Source organism: Callospermophilus lateralis, chromosome 3 (genome assembly GCF_048772815.1).
Source record: "Callospermophilus lateralis isolate mCalLat2 chromosome 3, mCalLat2.hap1, whole genome shotgun sequence".
Lineage (NCBI taxonomy): Eukaryota > Metazoa > Chordata > Mammalia > Rodentia > Sciuridae > Callospermophilus > Callospermophilus lateralis.
The window spans coordinates 197,347,071-197,369,853 of record NC_135307.1 but is presented as its reverse complement, the minus strand read 5'-3'; the positions used below and the strand labels follow the sequence as shown (position 1 = coordinate 197,369,853).

The 22,783-nt window shown below is 49.7% G+C and overlaps 1 protein-coding gene and 1 pseudogene across 6 annotated transcripts in view; one reads left to right on the top strand and one right to left on the bottom strand.

Moving 5' to 3' along the window:
* The window catches only part of Dido1 (death inducer-obliterator 1), a 51,490-nt gene extending 35,486 nt beyond the window's left edge, over positions 1-16,004 (top strand). For 4 of the 6 annotated variants that reach the window (XM_076852099.2, XM_077109206.1, XM_076852097.2 and 1 more), the window contains exons 11-17: positions 72-176; positions 457-592; positions 828-1,356; positions 1,752-1,905; positions 2,909-2,998; positions 3,782-3,977; positions 11,257-16,004. In XM_076852099.2, coding sequence (XP_076708214.2) covers positions 72-176; positions 457-592; positions 828-1,356; positions 1,752-1,905; positions 2,909-2,998; positions 3,782-3,977; positions 11,257-14,504 — 4,458 coding nt within the window. In that variant the 3' untranslated portion in view covers positions 14,505-16,004. Of the gene's footprint in view, positions 1-71; positions 177-456; positions 593-827; positions 1,357-1,751; positions 1,906-2,908; positions 2,999-3,781; positions 3,978-5,217; positions 7,388-11,256 lie in introns of those variants that run through there. The other 2 variants (XM_076852101.2, XM_076852102.2) reach the window with 2 other exon arrangements.
* A 3,847-nt stretch (positions 16,005-19,851) lies between these two features.
* Positions 19,852-21,638, bottom strand: LOC143394542 (S-phase kinase-associated protein 2 pseudogene; annotated as a pseudogene).
* Positions 21,639-22,783: the final 1,145 nt, after the last annotated feature.

Below are 22,783 nucleotides of genomic sequence, written 5' to 3'. Positions count from 1 at the left end.
TAGAAAATGTTGTTTCTGCCCAGAAAACAGGGTTCACTTTTAAGGCCTCATTTCTGTCTTCTTCACATCAGGTCATGGATTCCAGAACTAAATTGCATAATGAAAGCAAGAAGACCACTGTCAAGCCAGAAGCCATTCCTGACATGGAGGATTCTCCACCTGTGTCAGATTCAGATGTGAGCATTCGAGGTTTCAGTGTTGCAGAGGCTGAAATTATCCCCTTCCAGTGCTCTCGGGCTTGTAGCCTCCGTGTGTGTGTGTGTGTGTGTGTGTGTGTGTGTGTGTGTGTGTGTGAGAGAGAGAGAGAGAGAGAGAGAGAGACATGTGCATACATTTTCAGCATTCAATGGCCCTTCTTGCAGGCTCTTGATGGTGTACCTTTCTTCCCTGTGTGTTGATACTGTGGGGTGGATTGGAAAAGAAGTGACCTCATTTTTCTTTTTCTTTCACTCTTAGGAACAGCAAGAGTCAGTACGGGCAGCCCCTGAGAAGAGTGTAGCACCCCTTCTCGATGTCTTCAGCAGCATGCTAAAGGACACCACGAGTCAACACAGGGCCCATCTTTTTGATCTAAACTGTAAAATTTGTACTGGTGAGTATATCTTGTGGTGGGGTGAAGCCTTGGAAAGGAGAAACCTGGATTTTGTTTGGAATCACTTATTCTTTAGAGGCAGTTGTATTTGCCCAAAGTCTGTACGGACAGAAAGATTGTAGTGCTTTTCTGGCCTTCACAGAAGAGCCACCTTCATCATCTCTGTTCTCCCAGGAAGCCGTTGCCTACCCAGGAGCAAGCTGTGCTCTTGAATGTCTGTCCTTACATTCCTCAGGTCAGCTTCCATCCTCGGAAGACGAGCCAGCCCCTAAAAAACAGAAGCTGTCGGCTTCTGCCAAGAAAGAAGACTTAAAACCCAAGTATGACAGTTCTCCCCCTGACCCGCTTCCCAACTCAGCTGATGAAGGGACTACAGAGACTCTGCCCGAAAATACCTTGGAGCCAGAGCCAGAAAGTGCTCCTCGTGCAAACCTGGAGAGAAGGCACCTCCCTGGGCCTCCAGGAGAAGGCCACCCTGAGCCCTCCCTGTTGGAAGACCTGTCCCCCTGCCCAGCCCCCTGTGGGGGTGGGGTGGTCACCACAGTCACAGTGTCTGGTCGGGACCCGAGGACGGCTCTGAGTGGTTCATGCATGGCCACAGCGTCCACCACAGTCCACCTGGACAGCACGCACACGCTGGAAGCCAGACCAGACATGCTGAAGCCTGCTTTAACCTCTGTGACGGTGCCCAAGTCCATATTGGCTAAGCCATCCTCTTCTCCAGACCCAAGGTACTTGTCAGTTCCACCATCACCAAACACCAGGTGCGTACTCAAGCTAGGGCCTGAACAAGCCAAGACACTTGTTTCTTTTACATTAGAAAGGAATCAAATACTTAAACTCCAAAATTTACCCAGGAATCAGCTTTGCACCTTCATGTCCTAAAAAGGCTCAATTTCTTAGGGTGACTGATTGTCATTTTGGGAGGTACAGATCTTGAAAGGTGAAATTTGAACTTAAAATCATTCAGATTTATTGTCTATTCACCTTATTTTCTTTGGCCAAAATGTCTGTTTAAATCATTACAATTAATGTGGTTAATTGGCCAAAGTAAGCTGCCAACCTTGGGAAGTCCACTTTTACTTCTCAAAATGTCCATACTTTAGGAATTCCCACTGTGCAAAAAGATTTACATATTCCTTATGGTTTTGTTTTACAGCATCTCAGAATCACGGTCTCCTCCAGAAGGAGACACAACTCTCTTTTTGTCTCGGCTCAGCACCATTTGGAAAGGATTTATTAACATGCAGAGTGTGGCAAAATTTGTCACCAAGGCGTATCCTGTCTCTGGATGTTTCGATTATCTCAGCGAGGTTAGAACGGGGAGAGAGAGAGAGAGAGAGAGAGAGAAAGAGTGTGTGTGTGTGTGTGTGTGTGTGTGTGTGTGTGTCTCTCTGTCTGTCTGTCTCCTACCAGACTGTCCTGACAGGGCAGCAGGTCAACCAGTGTGCTCGGACAGAGATGAGCAAGTGGTTGACTTGTAACCCAGAGCAGTGCCAAGGGTATGAGGTGCCCAGACTCAGCATGGGTGGGTGGCATGAATGACCCGTATTAGGTCTTCAGTTGGTGCAGTTGAACACACACAGCATTGGTTGGCAATTACGACCTTAATAAGGAGTCGCCGTCAGTCTTCCTGACTGGTGTTTATAATTTAACTGTATGTGAAAGAGTCATAAAAACTTGGAACCACTCGGTATGGTGACCACACCTGTGTCCTAGCTACTCAGGAGGCTGAGGCAGGAGAATCCATCACAAGGCTAGCCTGGGCAACTTATGGAGATCCTGTCTCAAAAAGGACTGGAGGCTGGGCACTGTGGCACATGCCTGTAATCCCAGTAGCTTGGGAGGCTGAGGCAGGAGGATTGCCGAGTTTAAAGCTAGCGTCAGCAATGGCGAGGCACTAAACAACTCAGTGAAACCCTGTGTCTAAATAAAAAATACCAAAAAGGGCCGGTGATGTGGCTCAGTGGTCGAGTTCCCCTGAATTCTGTCCCTGGTGCCCCCATACACACACTGCCACCACCATTAAAAAGGAGTGGAATATAGCTCACTTAAGAGGCGTGAGACCCTGGATGCAGCCCCCAGCACCAAAAAGCTGAAGCTAGAAGCATGGAACAGTGAAGTCTCTTTGGGCGGAGATAGTTATCGTACCACTGGTGAGATCAGTGGTTCCCAGTCACCTTTTAGCCACTAGCATTTCCCTTGAGTCCTTGGTCCTGCTGTTTTTGCACCCTGGGTGGTTGGGTACTTACCCCTGTCTTAGCCTCTGAGTACCATAGCCGCACTAGCTGTTGACTCCCAGCACTTCCTGTTTAGGACTTGCCTGATACAATTCACATTGGTGGGAGAATCGCTCCAAAGACGGTCTGGGATTATGTCGGCAAGCTCAAGTCTTCCTTGTCTAAGGTATCCATTTATAGTATGATCGCTGGTGGTGGAGAAGGTGTTGTCTGTTTTCTTCCTAGCTATTTAACATGTCTAAATTTATAGTTATATTATTATGTGAAGATGTATTTAAGTTGTACGGTAACAGGGGTTTCTGATTTGTTGTATGTGCACTTAGATTTTAGTAAGAAATGTGTGAATTTTGTTTTCTCGTGTTTTCATGGCTGAAGGAGAAGAAGAGGCGGGAACTGGAGGTGGCCTGGCCTGTTCCATACACTTAGCCTAAGCTAGAGTCGGCTTCAATTTCCTGAGAGCCCCTGAGATTTATCTGCAGTTGCTTGTCCTCTGTGCAGCTTCCTGGGGTGGAGGGGGCGGGGGTCTGTATGTCATCAGACTCACAGAAAGTCTAAACCCTCTGATCCAGGCAACCCTCCTAGGGGGAGATGACTAGGCAACTCTTGCAACTCCTGCAACTCCTACACCCTGTTCAGCATGACCTCTGTCATCCGTGGGCAAGCCTGCTGTGTAGGACACGGCTGAACTGACCTGTACCCAGAGTGGCTCACTGAGAGGTCAAGGCCGAGTGCAGTGGTTTAAAGGATTTTGTGCTGAAGAGTTCAGTCCAGTAGGCTAAAACTCGAAGCTTTATTTTCTTTATGTGGACCACAGGACTGTGAAAATAAGAATTCCTAATCCTCTGTTTTGGAATCTGTGAGACTTAGGCTCAGACTTTAGATATAAAGGGCATGCTTGTTTGAGGGTAGCCGAAAGTGACTGTTTTGCCCTGTGCTATTTGCTTTGCAGGAGCTTTGTCTGATCCGCTTTCACCCTGCAACAGAGGAGGAAGAGGTTGCCTACATTTCTCTCTACTCCTATTTTAGCAGCCGTGGCCGCTTTGGTGTTGTAGCGAATAACAACAGGCATGTCAAGGACCTCTACTTGATCCCACTGAGTGCTAAGGACCCAGTGCCACCCAAACTCTTGCCTTTTGAGGGACCAGGTAAGCACTGCCTTCTGGAAGGTCATTAGGCATGTCCAGTCCCCACATACCCTTTCCCCCAACACACAGTCCCACAGAGTTGTGACATGGTGGACCTGTCACTTCCCCCACACTGGGTCTTCTCAGGAGCTGGAGTTAGAGGAGCAAACAAAGCATTGTCTGGCCTGGGAGCCCATCCTGTGACACAGACATGGCCCTGGAAGGACCCCATTAGTGTAGAAATTGTCTCAGAGGTTCAAGAAGAGGGAGAAGCCCACCACTTCCAACTGCCTGTTGGAGTCTCGGAGTCTCGGGTCGGTGGCACCGAGGGCCAGCCTTGGGGGAGTGAAAGGCAGCGCTCCTGTGCCCTCCCCCCCCCCCCCCCCCGCCAGGCTTGTCACTGCTGCTCACCTCTGGAGTGATCAGTATGGATTCTCCAAAGGGATGATTCCTGGGGTGTGACGGTTAGCAGTGATGTGCAAGAACATTCCTCCCAGTGAATACTCCTGTAATAAGTCCTTTCATCCCTGGTGAACTGCTTTGTGCTTACTCCTTCCTCAGAAAATGTGGTATCTAAAGGATTATTTATAAATTAACCTAGAAAGTGTTCCAGGTTTGTTCCAAGATGAGGTTTATTCTAAAGGGGGGCTGGTCCAGTAGTGTCCAGTTCTTCTTAGTCCCTTTGAAGAAGGGGAGTATCACCAGGTGCCCACATTTGGACTACAAAGTCCCCTGAGGCTGGTCTTACCTAAAATCTGATGTGTCTTTCGCCTGCTCAATGGCTCTTTGAGTGCTTTGTTGTAGAGGCAGTCACTGGATGCCGCGAGCACTTCCAGCTGCAGTCTAGACCCTGCATCCTTGTGCCATCCAGGCCTTGGAACAGTGCTCCTGCTGCTCAATCCATGTGGCACACTCAACCCATGTGCCCGAGGTAGCTGGGTCCTGGGGCCAGAGTCAGTGCCCAAGCACGGCTCTTCCCAATGAGCTGCCCCTAGTCCCAGCTTGGGCTCAGCCTGGACCTGCTTTCTGGAATTATATGCCCATAAAAGTATTGATTAGTATCAGTAATTCCAGAGTAAAATTTAACTGGCAGGGTACATGAAGTCATTTAAATGCCAAGCATGTTTTAAAAGCTGAGTGCTTTAGCATGTTCTGTCAAATCCTACTTGGGTAAAGAAATATGACCTGGGTGGCAGAAAGAGCCCTGAAGGTGATTGGTGGCAGCCATGTGAAGAGCACTGGCCAGTGCCATCGTGACCAGGGGGAAGAGGTGTCCAGTCCTCCTGGGAGTGAAGATCCAGAAGCTGACCCTCAGACACCTATGGAGAGCATCCGGTCAGTTGCAAGTGTGGGAGTTGGAGTCCACGTGACTCTCTGTGACGCAGAGCTGTGCTGCCACAAGCCTTTTTTATTAGAGAAATGTGAGTTGGATCCCTTGCTAAAAAATGAAGGTTCCACCCTTATTTGCACTCTGCCTCATCTCCAGCTTGGCGGTGCCAAATGAGGACTGATTACCAGGGACGTGGAGCCACCTGGAGTTAGTATGGGCTGGGGTACATGGGGCCCTCAATAGTCCCTACCAAGCACAGGAATTAAAGGAGGGTCCAATAGCAGACAGTGAAAGGGTCAAAGGAGGCCACCAGAAAAGCAAGCAGCGCCTCCATCGTGAGCTGCAGCAGCCACTCACATGGTGCAGTGCTGTAGGAGAGCACTTCCACGACGTAGGGGCAGGAGGGGTCCTCCACTGAATGTGACTGGGTGCCGAGCACCCAGCCTCTCCGCTCAGTGACTCAGTGGATAGCACACTCACCACTGCATGACATTGCCTGGAGGGGACACTTGAAAAGATAGGCAGATGTACATCCACAATAAAGAACAACTGTGTTCTGTTAAATAGGAAGGAGAGTTTTAGAAAAGTAACCAATGAAGTGTTGCCTGTTAACTTGTGAAGACTTTAGCCCACGGGCTTTGACAAGCTGCTCTCCATTCTCTGGCCCACTGTCAGCACGCACCTGTGTCTACGTGTGCGTGGCGTCTGCACACAGGCAGCAGTACCTTGACCTGGGCTGGGCTTGTTGGACCTGGCCCTATGCAGATGGCTTGGCTTGGCATTTTCTAGAAGTAGGTGTGTGTATGTGTGTGTGTGTGTGGAAGGCCTAGCAGGAGGACGACTCTGGCCTCAGTGTCCCTGTCCTCACCAAGTCTAGTCTCTGCAGAAGCCTTTGAAAGTTCAGACCCCATGTGAATCTGGTGACAATGTCTCCCAGCAGACCCACAGTCCCGTCTGAACATCTGCCATATGGCAAATAGTGGTCCCTGCACTTCCTGCCATCCCTTGCCTAGGAAGTGTTGAGGCTGGGGTCTCCACAGGCCCCTTTGCCCCGGATCCTTGCTCAGTATCATGGTTGCCGCCCTTCCACGGTCTGTGCAGCATATGAAGCCTAGGCCTGAAGGAGACTGTGGCACCCCAACATTGAGCTGCTCTCTGCAGCAGGGGTAGTGTGAGCAGATGGTCGGTCCTGTGCCCAGTATGCTCAGATGGCATGAAGTGGGTAGGGAGGTGAGGTGATTGCAGGAAAGTGACCCACTTGTCCCTCTGCCACAGTTTACACCACAGAGAATCACTGGAGGTCCCTCACAGGCTCTGCTTTTCACACTTGGAAAGCAAGCTGAGACCCCAGAGGTACCAAGGCTCCGGCTGGCCCGCCATCCAGCATTTGGTCCCCTATGGAGCTGCTCCCATGGGGCTCAACCACATACAGACCATGGGAGCTCAGTGCATGCCCAGAGTCCGCTCGCTTTCTGTAGGACACTTTTGTCCTGGTGCATTTTAATGATCCTCTCCACAAAGATGTAGGTGGTCTTGTAGGGTCAAGAACAGCTGGAATGCCCGGGATGCTTAATCCATCTGTGCGCCCTCTCCACTTTGGACATTAGCTCTGCAGGACTTTTTGGGAGGACTTGGAGTCACAGTGTGCAGGTCTGGGTCTCAGTAACAGGAGCAAAACTAGTCAGGGGAAGTTCATCTTGCTCATCTGTGTGGCCCTGGCAGTGCTGGGCCTGAAACCAGGATGTCCCCATGGTACTCACCAGGGCCACCACCAGGTCAGAGAACCTGGCTTGGTCTTGATGCGGTGCCTACTGTGCAGCCCAGCCCACCACAGGCTGGTACAGTCCTCCCTGAGCCACCTTCCCTGTCCACAGGGAAGCATTGGAGGAGCAGCAAACTCCACCATATCTTTTTTGTATTTTACTGTGTCTCATTTAGCAGGGAAGTTCTATGCCTTGAAACATTGGCAGGTAAGCAGTTCTTTAGTTTTCATGTGTTTGTATCAGTGGCTTTGCACAGAAATTGTAATCAAAGTCATGTGCAGTATTGAATGGAATGTACTGCCTTCTCTTTCTAAATCAATAAAAATATTTCATGGAAACTGGTCATTGTTTGTTTGACTTGGAACTGTTTGGTAGCTCCTGGCCACCTGATGTAGGTCCACCTTTGCTACTTGTCTATGCAGGCAGCTCCCAGGGGCTTACCAGGCAGTTAGTTGAGCAGCAGAGGGCATGTGGGCTAGTGCTGCTCCAGGGCGTCGCCCACACCCAAGCACCTGGAAGAAGATGGACAGCAGCACCTCCTCTTGCCTGAAACATGCATGGCCCAGAGGCTTCCTATCAGCTTTAGGGATTCAGAGTGTAAAAGAGGGGGAGGTTCTGAGTGTGCATGCACACTCTCGGTCAGGAAGAGTGCAGTGTTTCCCCGAAGTCCGCCAGGTCTCTATCCAAGCCATGTCTGAGAACTGTTGTTTATTAATTTCCACACAATTGCTATTCCAACATGTGTTTTGGCAGATTCAGACCCATAACAGGGTTTTCATTGTAAGTAATGAATAGTTGAACGTGCCAGGTAGATTAAGAATGACTGTCATTTTGATAGCTGTGGGGTTAGCAGGAGTCAGCTTTCAGGTAGTTTTCTATAATAAAACAGCACCAACCTGTGACACATCAGGGACAACGCGGGGGCAGTCACAGAAGTGCTACTGCCCAGCACCTGTTGAGGCACAGCCACATCATCTCACAGTCCCCATTGCTGACACACCTGGAGGCGGGTCCTGGTTTTGGTCTTGTCTAAGGAGATTAATTGGCACACACTTTTCAACCACACACTTGTCCTTGGTTTGCTTCTCTCTCCTGTCGGTGAGGTCTGATACCACTGTATCTGAGGCTAGACCTTGCACCTTGACAACACACTGGAGACACACAAAGTGCTTGTTTTCAATGTGCTATACTGTGAAAGAAAACGTTGGCCCTGGTGCATTAGCACCCTTGACCTTTGTAAAAATGGAGGACAGCATGTTTCAACTGCAGCTGGTATTCAGCATCCCACCACCTAACTGCTTGTTATTACCTACTGTATGAATTGCATATCCCACAATAGCCCTTCTGGGGGAGGTGGGTGAGTAAGCATCTTGGTGGCCACTGCTTCTCTGGACACACCCCACCCCTTAACATGTCAGCTACTAGGGTAGGACAGGCTGAAGAGAGCTGGTCCTCGTGCATGGGGCCCAGCTGGAGGCACTTGGGACCCTTTTACTTTATCAGTAGAGCACAGTTAAATTCAAAATAGGGGTGTGCCTTTTCTCCATCAGTGAGCATTGTTTCCAGGCCCAAAGTGAATGCATGCATTCTTACCCAGGCAGGAGCTGCTTCCCAGGGCTAGCTGAATGTCAGATGTCCATGTGTCTGTAGCAGCAGCGAGACACAAGGCAGGTGGTGAGGTGGTCTGTTTCAGAAGAGGAGTCAGCATCTTGGGACAGCCCCGTTTGGATTTAAATTGATTCCTGGAGGAGATGAGGGGGAAACTGAGTGCACACTAACCTGTGTGAAGCTTGATTGGCCTCCATGGTGTGCAAATAGGATGGTGAGGAGTTGACAGTGTTTTAGAGTACCGGCAGCTGGTCAATAGCAACCTGGAGATGCCTGCTGCGCACAATCAGCACAAATAGTACTCAGTTCACTGGGAGGACTGTGGCAGCAGAGGTCAATCTGGTGCAAGTCTGTTGAGCCCTCCAGGCTTTAGTCGGAGTGGTGATGTGCCCATCACACACCCTTTATTGACCTGAGACTTGATCTGTACCACAGGCCCTTTTTTAGAACTTGGACTTTCCCACAGTGAGGTAGCGTAGCCCCTCCATGTTGAGGACAAGGGGTCAGCACTGAGCTGACCTCCTCCACTTCTCCGCACAAAGGACCCTCACCCTCACAGCTTGCAGATCCTACCCACCTGTGCTCTTGGTGTCAGGTTCCAGAGTGAGCCCGCCTTGCAGAGCTGCTCCAGGGAAATGCTCCACAGATGCTCAGCAGGCAACCCTCCCCTGACACCAGGGTGCTGGGGATTGAACCTAGCATCTTGCAGTGCTAGGCAATAACTACTCCGGAGCTACACCCGCAGCCTCAACAAGATACAGAAAGGCCGTGATAGCCAGTTTAACAGTCCATCACCATGGATTCCAGTATGTTATATTCAGTAAATTAATGGCAATTATGGTGAAAATAGTACTATTTCAAGTTGAGGTAGCTTTACTTCATTTTCATAGGAAATGTAAAGATTGCCCTTCACATTTGCTGACTGTAGAAAATTGAGTGTGATGTTCATTGTGTCCTTCCTGACTTTCCGGTTTCTGTCCCCTCTGCCTGTCTCTTCTGGTGCCCACTGGGCCATTTCTCTGGTGAAAGGATGGTGGAAAGGTTCAGGACTGGTTTCAGTTGTGGCCCCCAGCTCTTGCATACCAGCCAGGGAGGAGGGAGAGGCATCCCCTTGTGCTCAGCCTGCTGGTGGTCCTCCTTCCTGGGACTTAAAAAACTGCTAACTCCCGTGAGAACAGTGTAATAGTATTCAAAAGCAGCTACTTGAAATGATTTATGGTTGTCTGTAAAAATCACAAAAAATAAGAATCTTTGGTACTGGTTTTAATTATAAGAAAAATACAATGAATACCTCTCGTGTACCTCAGTAATATTCAGTTAGATAAATCAAACATACAAATAGATTAATTTTAAATATGTTTATGAAGCAACATTTTGACCTTTGTGTGTTATTTCCCCCATAAGTTACTGTCTTATGACTTGGACTTTTTGTTCCTCTTTTTGTTATTCTTGACTTTTTATGTCAGGGAAGGGTGCTTACTAGAATATTAGCTTTTTTTTTTTTTTTTTTTTTTTTTTAGTTGTAGATGGCCAAATACCTTTGTTTTGTTTATTTATTTTTATGTGGGGCTGAGGATTGAACCCAGGGCCCCGCGTGTGCTAAGCAAGTGCTCTGCCACTGAACCACAACCTCAACCCAGCATTTCTTTTTTTTTTTCTTTCAGTTGTAGATGAACACAATACCTTTATTTTATTTATTTTTATATGGTGCTGATAAGTGAACCCAGTGCCTCACACATGCTAAGCAAGCATCTACCACTGAGCTACAGCCCCAGCCCTTAGCATTCTGATCTAAGTTAAGTTGCCACAATTTAATTTTTGGAATGACCCCTTTTCAAGAAATAACTCTTTTTAGAAACACTGTGCCATGGACTTGTTTTCTCCCCACGGAGCCCAGAGCTGGCTGCTTGGGTGCTTCTTTTGAGCGCCAGGTACTCCTTGACACACTGATGCTCACTGGGTTCTGCAACTTCATTTTTCTCACTAATTGCAAACCTGACACCAGAGACTTTAGGATCTCATTGATAGCTTGTGCTTCGCTGGTCATTATTAATGGAGTTGAATTGGTCCCCTGACATTTACTGCCTGCATGTGTAGCCTTTGAGTTCACCTCGTACACTAAAGACAAAGGGTTATTCTGACATGCAGCAGGGGCAAGCAAAAGCACAGCAAAGCTTTGGTGTTCGTCCTGGGACCTCTGGGTCCCTGTGGCTCAGCCAGCAGAAGCCTGCAGAGGGCCTTTCCACACCTCACTCTGGATGCTATAGCATCAGACTTTTTAAAATGGAGCTGAGTTCTGAAAACGGGATGAATGTGCTCAGGAGCTGGGTCCTGGGTCTGTAATTTGTAACTAGTGAGTTAACCGCTCTTCCCTTTAGGGCAGCAGCTGTCAGGACCAGGCAGGCACACTGGTGTGTTCAGGGACTAAAGCTGCTGGTATGTTGCCATAATAATCAAACTCTTGGTTTTATTTTGTCACAGAAGCTCTTCTTCTAGCTAATAAACATGCCCCCCCCAAAAAAACCTTAATACACTTTGTCTCTGAAGGATGAAAGCTGGATTCAGATTCTAAAGTTTATATGAATATTTTGTTTTTCAGGTCTTGAGTCCCCACGTCCAAATATGATCCTTGGGTTAGTAATCTGTCAAAAAATAAAACGTCCTTCAAATGCTGGAGAGCTAGACAAGATGGATGAGAAGCGAGCCCGACTTCAGCAAGAAGAAATGGATGTTTCCATCTACCCCAGGGTTACTGCAGCCCCACAACCCGAGAAGAAAGCCCCCAAGTACCAACTCTACTCTGCAGACACGGCTATCAGCACCACACCCCCTGGGTCCCCTCCACCCCCACCCCCTCTTCCTGAACCCCCAGTGTTGAAAATATTGTCGTCCCTCAAGCCAGGAGCCACCAGCAGCACCTCAGCACCTGCAGCGGCAGCAGCAGCTCCCAGGGCAGCCTCCCCCATCACTTCATCCACTGCAAAAACAGCTTCGCCCCTGGAACACATCCTGCAGACTCTCTTTGGAAAGAAGAAATCATTTGAGCCCCCAGTGAAAGAGTCTGCTGGGCCGTCTCAGGCTGTCCAGCAGGATCCCAGAGCCAAGGGCGAGGACGGAGTGTCAGCGGCTCCTTTGTTAGATCCAATTGTTCAGCAGTTTGGTCAGTTCTCAAAAGATAAGGCCTTGGAGGAGGAAGAAGATGACAGGCCCTATGACCCGGAGGAAGAGTACGACCCAGAGCGAGCCTTTGACGCCCCCCTGGCCGAGCGAGGGGGTCACCATGACGGGGAAAAAGCTCCTGACACAGCAGAGAGGGAAGAGGTGGCCTATGATCCCGAAGATGAAACAATTTTGGAAGAAGCCAAAGTGACCATTGACGACCTTCCCAACAGAATGTGCATGGATGTGAGAAGCAGCTCTGCAGAGAGGCCTGTGGAGTTCTCTACCGCCGGCCCTGCTCCCTCCTTGGTTGAACAACAGCGGATGTTGGAAGAACTGAACAAACAAATTGAGGAGCAGAAGAGGCAGCTGGAGGAGCAGGAGGAGGCGCTGAGGCAGCAGAGGGCGGCCGTCGGGGTCTCCATGGCCCACTTCTCTGTTTCAGATGCACTGATGTCGCCACCTCCCAAGTCTTCCCTGGGCAAGGCCGAGCTGTTCCCACAGGAGCAGCAGGTCCCAGACCAGAGTCAGGGAGCCTCTGGGGCAAGCCAGAGCTCAGAGGCCAGGCAGAGCCGAGATCCGCGGCAGGCCAGGCGGCTGGCTGCTGAGAACTGTGAGAGTGAAGCCCTCCCCAGGGCCCCAGCGGGAGGCCTGCGAGTCCCCCAGGGCACCCTGCCCCCCAGGGAAGCGCCTCCAGCTGGCCAGGTGCCTGTGCCCACCCAGGAAGCAAAGGAGTCATCAGCTACTTCATGGGCGGTGGAGGAAAAGACCGCTGCTCTGTTATCTGAGCAGGATGGCCAGAGGTGTGAGCACCCAGGAAACTCTGTCCAGCAGGCCCTAGAGAGTGTCCATCCCCAGGCAGCTGGAGACAGCGTGGCCAGACCTGCCCGGAGAGTGCTGCTGCCCACACCCCCGAGCACAGCCTTTCAGCCTGTCTTCCCTCCACAGAACGAGCTGCAGAGTTTTAACCCCTCAGGAGGGAGAGAGCCTTTCTCAGGGCCAGTGTTTACGCCTCAGGAAAAGCCTCTCGGCTCCTCCCCTTTTGAGGACCCAAGAAACGCCCAACCTGCTGGGAAGAGCGATACCCCAGCAGGTGACTCGGAGGCAGGCAGAGAGCCACAGCCCAGTGCCCTATTCTCCCCACCTGGGCAGAAAGCAGGGGCCCCTCCGCCCCAGTTTCCTGGACAGCGCGAACCTGCACCTCGCACTTTTGGGATGTCAGGACTTCATGGCCCCAGCTTCCCGGGACCAAGGGGGCCAGTCCCTCCATTCTCAGAGGAGAATGTTGTTCCTAACAGTGATGGTCCAAGGGGACCTCCACCCACCAGATTTGGAGTCCAGAAGGGGCCCATCCCTTCTTTATTCTCAGGGCAGCATGGGCCACCTCCTTACGGGGACACCAGGGGCCCCTCGCCCTCTTACCTTGGTGGGCCCAGAGGAGGAGCCCCAGCACAATTTGAAGAGCGCAAAGACCTCCCTGGGGAGAAAAGAGAGTTCCAGGAGGCCCCGTACAGTGACACAGCTGGCGCCCCTGCCCAGTGTGAAGGGCCCGAGCAGGCCCAGTTCATGGGGGGCAGGGGTGCCCCGCCTTTCCAGTTTGGAGGCCAGAGGCGGCCTCTACTGACTCAGCTGAAAGGACCCCGAGGAGGCCCCCCACCTGCTCAGTTTGGAGGTCAGAGGGGACCACCTCCTGGCCACTTTGTGGGCCCAAGAGGGCCCCATCCCAGCCAGTTTGAAACTGCCCGGGGCCCCCACCCCAGTCAGTTTGAAGGCCCCAGAGGCCAGGCACCAAGTTTCATGCCAGGCCCCAGAGGCATTCAGCCTCAGCAGTTTGAAGAGCAGAGGGTAAACTCCCCACCCAGGTTTGCAAATCAGAGGGCACCTGCACCTCTGCCATTTGGGGGACCAAGGGGCTCTGCTCCCTTTACTGAAAAAAATGAACAGACACCTACCCGGTTTCACTTCCAAGGCCCGTCCCCACAAGCGATGAAGCCACCCCCCAGACCCCTGCTGGAGCTCCCCAGCCACCCCCCGCAGCTCAGGAAGGACAGGTGGGATGAGGCAGGTCCCACCACAGCTGTGCCCTCCAGTACAGCATCAGGACCGGGCCCTGAGGCCGAGGGCCAGTGGGTGTCTGAGTTCCGCGAGGGCAAAGGCCATGAGTATAATAGGAACCAGACTTTCGAAGCGAGGCAGAGAGAGCGGTTTGAATCTGGGCCCAAAGAAAAACCACCAGATGAGCCAGAAGCCCAAGTGCAAGAGAGTCGGCCCGGCCGTGTCTTTGAGGACCGGAGGCGGGAGCGTGAGCGTGGCAGAAACTGGAGTCGGGAGAGAGACTGGGAGAGGAGCCGCGAGTGGGAGAGACACCGGGAGAAAGACTGCAGCCGGGAGTGGGACAAGAACCGCGAGAGGGGCACCAACAGGGACAAGGAGAGAGAGGCCGAGCGGGCCAGGGAGTGGGACCGGAGCCGGGAGAGGAGCCGAAACCGGGACCGGGACCGCAGGCGGGACCGAGACAGGTCCCGGAGCAGGGACCGCGACCGAGACAGAGCCCGTGACAAAGACCGGGAGCTGCGTGAGCGAGGCCGGGACCGCAAAGATCGCAGCAAGAGCACAGAGAGCTCCCGGGAAGCAAAGCCCGAAGCCACCAGGGCCCCCGACACAGATGGCACTTCTGCTCAGGCCTAGGGCCCTGCCCCCAGGCTGCACAGCACAGGCACGTGTGGGCCTGGCAGAAATCCTTTTTAAAAGCCGAGTTCATAAAATGTATCGAGCAAACAGTTTTTGAAATAGCTATGAACTTGATGCAGGATAGAATATTCTGGACTTCAAAAATTACTGTAATTTTGTGTATAATGGTTTCTTAACAAGATTTCACATCTTTACAATTCTGATGCTTTTTTTAAAAACCTAAGAACTCTTAATATTTCCATTTAACTTAGATAAATGGGAAGGTGTCTACAAAAGCATATTGCTTTTTCAGATTATAAAGTTATCTTTTCCAATAACTCGACTTGTAAATTTTAAGGGAATTTCAGTGGACCTTAGAGCCATACCTTAGCTGGCGTCTCGTCAGTCTCCCTTTCCCAGGCTGCGCACAGGGCCCTCCGCTGCTGTCTGGCAGCTGAGGGTGGGTTTTGGAGGACAGTCTTAGCAGCTCCCCTGGGGAGTCGAGAAGCCCAGAACTTGCAAATACATCTTTCTTTAGTCATAAAGGGATTGAGTTTCAAGTTTAAACCCAGAAGCCAAACATGTTTCTTCGTTTTTCTCAGTTTTTATATATCACCTTTTAAGTTTTTTTTTTTTCAAAAAATGTAATTAAAAGCATCTGTCCTAGCAGAAATTGTTGCATTTTAAATCACAATTTAATGAAAAATGTTTACGTTTTACCAGCCTAAAGAAAGAAAAAATAAACCAATTAAGTATATGTAAGGGGGTGGGGGTCTCTTCGATATTCACAATCAGGAATGCGGTATCAAATTCTGCCTCTGAGCAGCACTCTCATATCCCAAGATCCCAGGAACGTGCGCTGGGGCCCAGCTGCCATGAGTCTGGTGTCAGTTTGGAACTTTGTTATTGGAATGGAGGGTCTTTGTATGAAGGGAGCAGAAGAGTGGCTCTTAGTCAAGCAAGACAGGGTTTCCGCCCCGGAACGCAGTGTGGTGCTGCTCAACAGGCGCTTCTGGGCAGCGCTCAGTGGGCAGTGGAGGAGCCTGGCAGCCTGTTCGACTGTACAAATACACTTTGATAATTCTTTTTATATTTTCATAAGCTTACTTTTGCAGATATAAAATTAGAGACTTCCATTTGTTCTTTGGAGTCTTTTATTCCATTGTACATCACTACAGATTTTTCACTTTATAGCACAAATTTTTAAGTTGAGAAAACATCAAGAACTTAGCAGTCTGAGATGTTTATGAACCAAGTGTCAGTAGGTTAAATTACATTAAAGTAGGTGTCAAGTTCCAACATCTAATAGGATGTGAAGGGGTTTTTTTTTTTTTACATATAAAGCAAATTTTTCTAATTTAAATACACAAATGTAAAAATCAAGTGTGTTTCTTTAGGTTTACTTGATAGAAATTTCTGTAAATTGTATTTTGTATTGCAGAGTGTTATATCACTGTATATTAAAACACAGGACTTCATAGGTTTTGTTACTTGAAGTAGAATAAACATCTACGGAGAGTTCTTGTCTCGGGGTCTTCACTTGGCCTTGGCCCCCAGGCCCCCTCAGCGGATCTGGGCCCTCCCTCCGCCTGTTGCTGGCCCTGCTTATAAAGCAGGCAGTTACTGGAGCGAGTCGAGGCCTCTGCAAGGGCTTAAGGCCCGTGGACTGTCGGAGCGGGTGCTGCTTGGGGAGGAGTTTCCAAGCCCAGTCCTGGCCCATGGCTCCCTATTAAAGCAGCTATGGCCTCCACAATGGCCAAAAAACAGCTGGCTGGGCAGTTGGCCTGAGTGCCTGCCCATGGCCCTCCCCACAGATGTCATCTGCTGGTAACGTGCTCAGCAGGCACTTAGCTTGGCTAAGCACAGTGGGGACGTTCCAGGGCAAGACCCAAAGTGCAGGCAGCACAAGCAGCACCTGTAGCACCTGCTTGGTGGGGCTTTTGGTGGCACCCTGTGCTAACAGCAAATCTGAAAACAGACTCAAAAAGGAGGGGCAACCCAGGGCATCTGTGTTGGCCAGCAGCCCCATGCCATTGGCAGGCCACTTTTGTGGCCCTGGGAACTGCCTCTGTGATGGCCCCTCACTCCAGGAAGGCCAGGTGACCCCAGGATAGCCAAGGGGCTGCCCAGTAGGAAAAGTTGAGATTTCTGCCAAGCCATCTCAGCACAGAGCCCGACTACAGAGTGCGTGAGCCCTGTCTGGCCTGCAGGCTGTTCAGCCTCAGGCTCTGTGGTCTTCCTGCACACCCTTAACCTCCTGGACCAGCCCCACTGCCCCAGCCCTTGCCCGTCAGCCAACATTGCCCAGTGCAGGCAGGGGTGCCGCGCTCCCCTGGGCTTCAGAAACCCGACTGACAGGCCCACCTCCAGCCTGCCCACAACATGAAACAGACATGCCGGGGCCCGAGAGTCTTGCCCACTGGTAGACAGGGTCACTTGGATGTGTGCATGTCTGCAGAAGCAGCTTTTGGGGAAAATGGCAAAAGCCATTTGGAAACCTCAAAGGTTGAGGCCTCTGTCAACAGAGGGGAATGCCAAGGAGGCAGGGCACCCTTCCTGCCTCTCCACTGCGTACCCGGCCCCTGGCCATACTGATCCCACAGCATCAGCAACAACAGTGGCCATGCCCTGGGGAAGGGCAGCAGTCGGGACCCTGGTTGTGGCTGAGCTCTGGGGGGGCCCTGACAGAAGGGGAGAGAAGGAGCCAGACCATGAGCATGGGCTCCTGCAGCAGGTGGCAAGGGCCAGGTGGGCAGTGGTCCATGCCTGCTTCCAACAGCCACACCTGCCTCCTTTGGGACATGTGCCACAGAGGACAAGGCCAAAACCAGCCCAGCAGTAACTCCTGCTGATGCTCCAGATGTTTCCCCCAAGCCCTTTCCCTCTCTGCAACTGATTTTTCCTTTTTACTCAGTTGCGTACTTCTTGGGATTTTCATTCATTTGTCACATCCTGAGTAATTCCCGAAGGCACCAAGTAAGTATTCATCAGAAGTGTCCTTCGCCGTCTCCAGGAGCCCTGTGGTTGTGGGTGCAGCCGGGCTCTGTTCCCCTGCCCCCGCTCCTGCTCTGGCTCTCCGTGTCCTGTCTTGCTGAGGAGCCAGTCAGGCAGGCAGAGCTCAAGCAGAGCTGCAAACACCTGTGGAACCAGAGGTGGCAATTCCTGGAACTAGAATTGCAGAATTTCCAAGTGAAGGGACTCCTCACAAGCCTGCTGAGGCTCTGGGATCAAGACCAGAGAAACCTCATGCTGAGCCTTCCTAAAGCTGCTGAGCAGATTGCTTCCATCAGTATTGATCCAGGAATGAAGTCTGAAGTCACCACTGCAGATGCCTATATCAGCTATTTTAATAAATTGATTATCAGTTGTTTAAAAGAGGAGAATTTACATTTTTTTCACTTTTGAAAAGTTCGTCTCTTTTTCTCCAGTACTGGAGATAGAACCAGGGGCACTCTCTGAGCTATATATGGCTATCCCTTTTATATTTCTTACTTTGAGACAGGACCTGGTGAAGTTGCCCAGGCTGGCCTGGAACTTGTGATCCTCCTTTCTCAGCCTCCTGAGTCGCTGGGATGAAAGGTGCACCACTGCACACAGTTTGGACATTTTAAAATTTTATTTGTAATATTTATTTGTTGGTTTATTTGTTTTAGTGCTGCGGATTGAACCCAGGGGCACTCAACCACTGAGCCACATCCCCAGCCACTTTTCTTTTTTATTTTGAGACACGGTTCCACTAAGTTGCTTAGAGCCTAACTTAGTGGCTGAGGCTGGGCTTGAATTTGTGATTCTCCTATCTCAGCCTCTTGAGCCTCTGGGATTGTGGTAGTGAACCATGGTAACCAGCTGAACACCTTGGTTGTAGTGTTGATAAGTGAGTCTACATGTGCTAGAAGTTACTGTCCTGTGCCCTGAAAGGGAAATTTTACTGTGTATAAATTAAATCTCAAAGGAAGGGTACTGTGTTAGCTTTCCGTCACAGTGAAAAATACCTGAAATAAACAACTTAGAGGAGACAGATTTATTAGGCTCAGTTTCAGAGGCTTCAGCCCATGGTCACTTGGCCCTGCTGTCTCTGGGCTGACTCGAGGCAGAGCGTCATGGTGGCAGCACACAGAGAAGCAGAGCATTGCAGCCGGTCGGCAGAGACGGGAGGGAAGGACCCAAGACAAACACCCTTCCAGAACAGGCCTGATAACCTGCTTCCTCAAAGAGTTCCACCACGCTCATCCTGTACCCTCCGCTCCCGAGGGCCCCTCAGCTGGTCATGGTTCCTCACCTGGAAGGTGGCCCCAACCTTTGGGGCATAGCAGCCCAGACCAGACTGCATTATTTTCCATTTTTTTTTTTTTATAAAAATGTGTTTTATTTTAAAACAAGTTTATAAAAGTAGAAATCACATACAAAAATACAGATTATTCCGACATGTTGGCAAAATAGCTTATGGCTGGACTTGAGTTTGGAAGTACAGGCACTGTATGTTTGAGGGCATCCAGAAGTAAGTCCAACCGGATCCTACCACCAGCCCTTGTCACTAATCTGTAAACAATAATTTCAAGTAGTATTTAGCACTTTTTAGCTAATAAGAAATAGACACATAATCATCTCCTTGTGTAACACTACTTTAAAATTTTCTTCCTTAGGTCTGAGCAGATAAGGGCACTTCATGCTACTGTTTTTAACATTTAAAATCTTTGATTAAAGTAAAACCAGTTAATAGAAAAATGATGGATTTTGGCTTTTTTGTTACATTTTGCACATATGGGGAGGTCACTGACTTAAAACTAGTGTTTGTGATTTTTAAAAAGCAGAACTTGATCTTTTTGCCTTGATGAGAGAGGTTTTTTTAAAAAACAAACCCACTCATATTACTAAAAGGTTCAACACCTGAGTACTAATTCTTACATAGGTGCCAGTGCAGACTGTCCTGAAACTGCATGGAAAATACACGTGCTTCTAGTGTGTACTTCTGATTTACCGGAACAAGCAATTCTTAAGATCAATAACCCTATAAAGTGGGTAGTTTCAAACAATTATTGCAAAAGACCATATTTTAAAAAGGCAATTTAAAATACTTGATTCCAGAGTAATATACAAATAAACTTAGCACTAAAGGAAAACAGCAGGCAGTATCAATTCAGAACTCTTTCAATTTTTCAAGAATAGAGACTGATTAGGTTAATACCACCTTTCTAAAACAAAGCAACTCATTTAAAAGCTAAACAACTCATGTTAACGAAATTTGATTATAAAATTAGAAACCACAATTATATTTCAGGAACACAGTACCTTAGTGATATTAAAGGATACTTCTGATTAACCTGGCATAGAAAATTACGTCTTGAGCCTTCACATCCTATACCAACTCTATACCTCTGGCCATATGTTTAATTTGTTTGGGAGTTTAAGATGTGGGGATATGTTTCTGTTAAGCTAATTTCAAATCTTAAGATAGAAATGAAATTTTTTTTAAATTCCCAGATACCTTAAATGCTACTATCTTATGACTCTTTCTGTTCAGCTCACCCTACACATAGCTTATTGTTCTTCCAAACTATGTCTTATTAAACAATACTGAAAAATTAAATAGATAAAAAAGTTATCACAAAGGCTATAAAAATCATTAGCCGTAAGTCATTTTTTAAGCTTGATTCTAAATAAAACTTAATCCAAAGGGCACTTGGAGAAAATGGCACAAATTTTGCTATGTAAAAAAGTAAATTGAAATCATAGGCTCAAACTCCTAAAATTTCTGATGGCCTACAACTTAGGTTCTTAAGGGCATAGCGTTGACAGAAACTTTTATTGTTATTTAAAAAAGGCAACACTTCATTGTTTTCCCTTGAAAATGTTTTCCTAATTTACTTGCAGGATAAAGGTTAAGGGAAAACGAATAATAAAAACTAGCCCAGTGCTCAGTAATTGGGCTTCCTGCCTACTTTCCCCATTCCAAAGGAAGAGGAGACACCATCCTACAAGAAATAATTTCATAGACAGCTGGGCTTTTGCAGTGTCAGTCGGCACCTGATGCCCCATATCTCCTGGTTCTTTTTGTTTCCAACAGTTGGCCTGGCAATGGTGGTGAAATAGGAGCAATTAATTTGCAGATGAGGAAGGGCTTCCCGTAACAGTTGAAGGGTACCATCTGGCACGATTCCAAAAACTTGTAGTGTTTTTAGTGTGGGAATTTCTCCAAGTTCAAGTAGAGTTTCAGGAATTATATCATAGCACCGACTGAGTGACAGGTGTTGGAGGTAGCTGAGCTGGAGAAATTCTGGAAAGCAGTCATGCTTTAGCATGACACTGTCACTTAAGTCCAGATGGACAAGGTTGGGGCATCTTCTAACTAAGGTTGAGACATCTGATTTCTGCAGATTCTTTCGGTAGCCACTAAGATTCAGCTGGGTGATGGTCTCTGACACATGTGCGACAGCCACCTGCACGTGCTTTTCAGTGAACTCATAGCACCAGGAGAGGTTCAGCTCATCCAGTCTGGAACAGCTGCTTAGCAGAGTCTTCAGGGCAGACTCAGAAAATCCAGAACACCCACAAAGGTTGAGTCGTACTAAATTTGAGTTCTGCGCAAGATTATTGACAATGGGATCAGAAAGCTGTAGGCCTTCCAGGCTTAGATTCTGCAACTTGGAGCACTGAGAGAGAATGCCATGGAGGGTAGATACGTTTATAACTGAGTTAGACAGATCCAAGTGCTGGACACGAAAAGGGCTGCAATGTTCAACCAAGGGTTGGTCCACAAATGATCGGGGGCAGCGGAAGGCCACCACGCCTCAAGACAGCAGACGAACAATCACATCTGGGTGTAGATTTTTACCTGTGAGGTCCAGGGTTTGCCAGAGAGATTCATCAAACGCGAGGCAGTACCACCTCTTACAAACACGGGAGACTTTCAGCAGATCGGGGAGGCAGAGACAAGATTCCCAGAAGCAGCTCATCTGGGAGGGAGTCCCACGAAACACCGGGGAAGTTCTCTCGATTGAGTTTAGGCCTGCGGATGATCACAAAGTCTTTGTCACTCCCTTTGCTTTTCAGCAGTTTCCGTGTGGGGCTCTGAGGGTGGCCCAGGTTAGAGAGCAGTTCCTGGGGGATGTTCTCACTGTCCACCTCCTCCTTCTCTAGGGCGGAGACCCCCATGCCTGACAGCAGTTCAGAAGTCTTGCTAGAATCCCATCCCCACGTGAAGCTGGTGGTAATGTTGCTACTCTGGTCCGGAATCTCCTGGAGGTGCTTCCTGTGCGTGGCGTCCACTGGTTCGGGAGTTTTAAATACCTGCATTAATTGCACAACTGCCCGCCTCCCAGATTCCCGCTTTGGCGCACTATAGCTCCCAGCTTGCGGTTCCAGCCCCCAGCAGCCAGACCCGCGCACTCTAGCAACGTCTATTTTCCATTTTTATTGACTTTACTCACAGGATCTGGGAGTATTCAGAGATCCCCAGGGGCTATATCCTGCATCCTCTACTGAGGACTCAACTTACCCCTGAAAGTCAGGCGCCCTCGCCAGTTCAGTGACCCCTTCCTTGCCACTGGCACAAGGACCTCCCAGTAGCCAGTTCCTGCATCCTCTGCGGCAAACCTCTTCCCCCTGGAACTAAGTAAGATGCAAGAGAGAAGTAGTGAGAGGAGCCCTCCACCACCCCCTCGGCCCCAGGCCCACGGGTGCTGGCTGCAGGAGGAGTGCTGTGCTGGCTGCTGGCTGGGAGCACCCGCAGCACCCAGAGACTTGCCTCGGCCAGCAAGGCCCCGCCACTCACCGTGACCACCACATGGTCTTCAGAAGTCATCAAACTTGCTGCGTGGGGAAGACGGAGAACGTGGGAAATCCAGTGAGTTCCGTGAGCAGGGCTGCTGCTGCCTTTGATTTGCTCTGCAGTTGGTTGCTAGGTCAGAGCACTGCTCTGCTGAGTGCCACCATGGTGGGTGCAGCATCCTGTGACCCCGTGGACTGTGGTTTTGAGAGAAGGGCTGCAGGAAGCAAGACAAAGCTGGGTCCAGAGTAAGCCTCTGCCCCACAGAACACCACCCCTGCTTCCAGGGCCCACCCACTGGACCCAGGTTGAAGGAGCAGGGGGAGCTGCTGCTCCACACCTGTGAGGGCAGCAACAGAGAAGCCACCAGCAGCACAACTGCATTGACCTGCCACGGGGACCCGACCAGACCCTGTTGGTACAGTCGGCCGTGTCTACACCGGATCCCCTTGGTGGGTTAAGTGGTGGTACTACAAGGTGGAGACTCTGGAGGGGAGACCAAGAGAGCTCTGCCCTCATATGTGGGATCAGT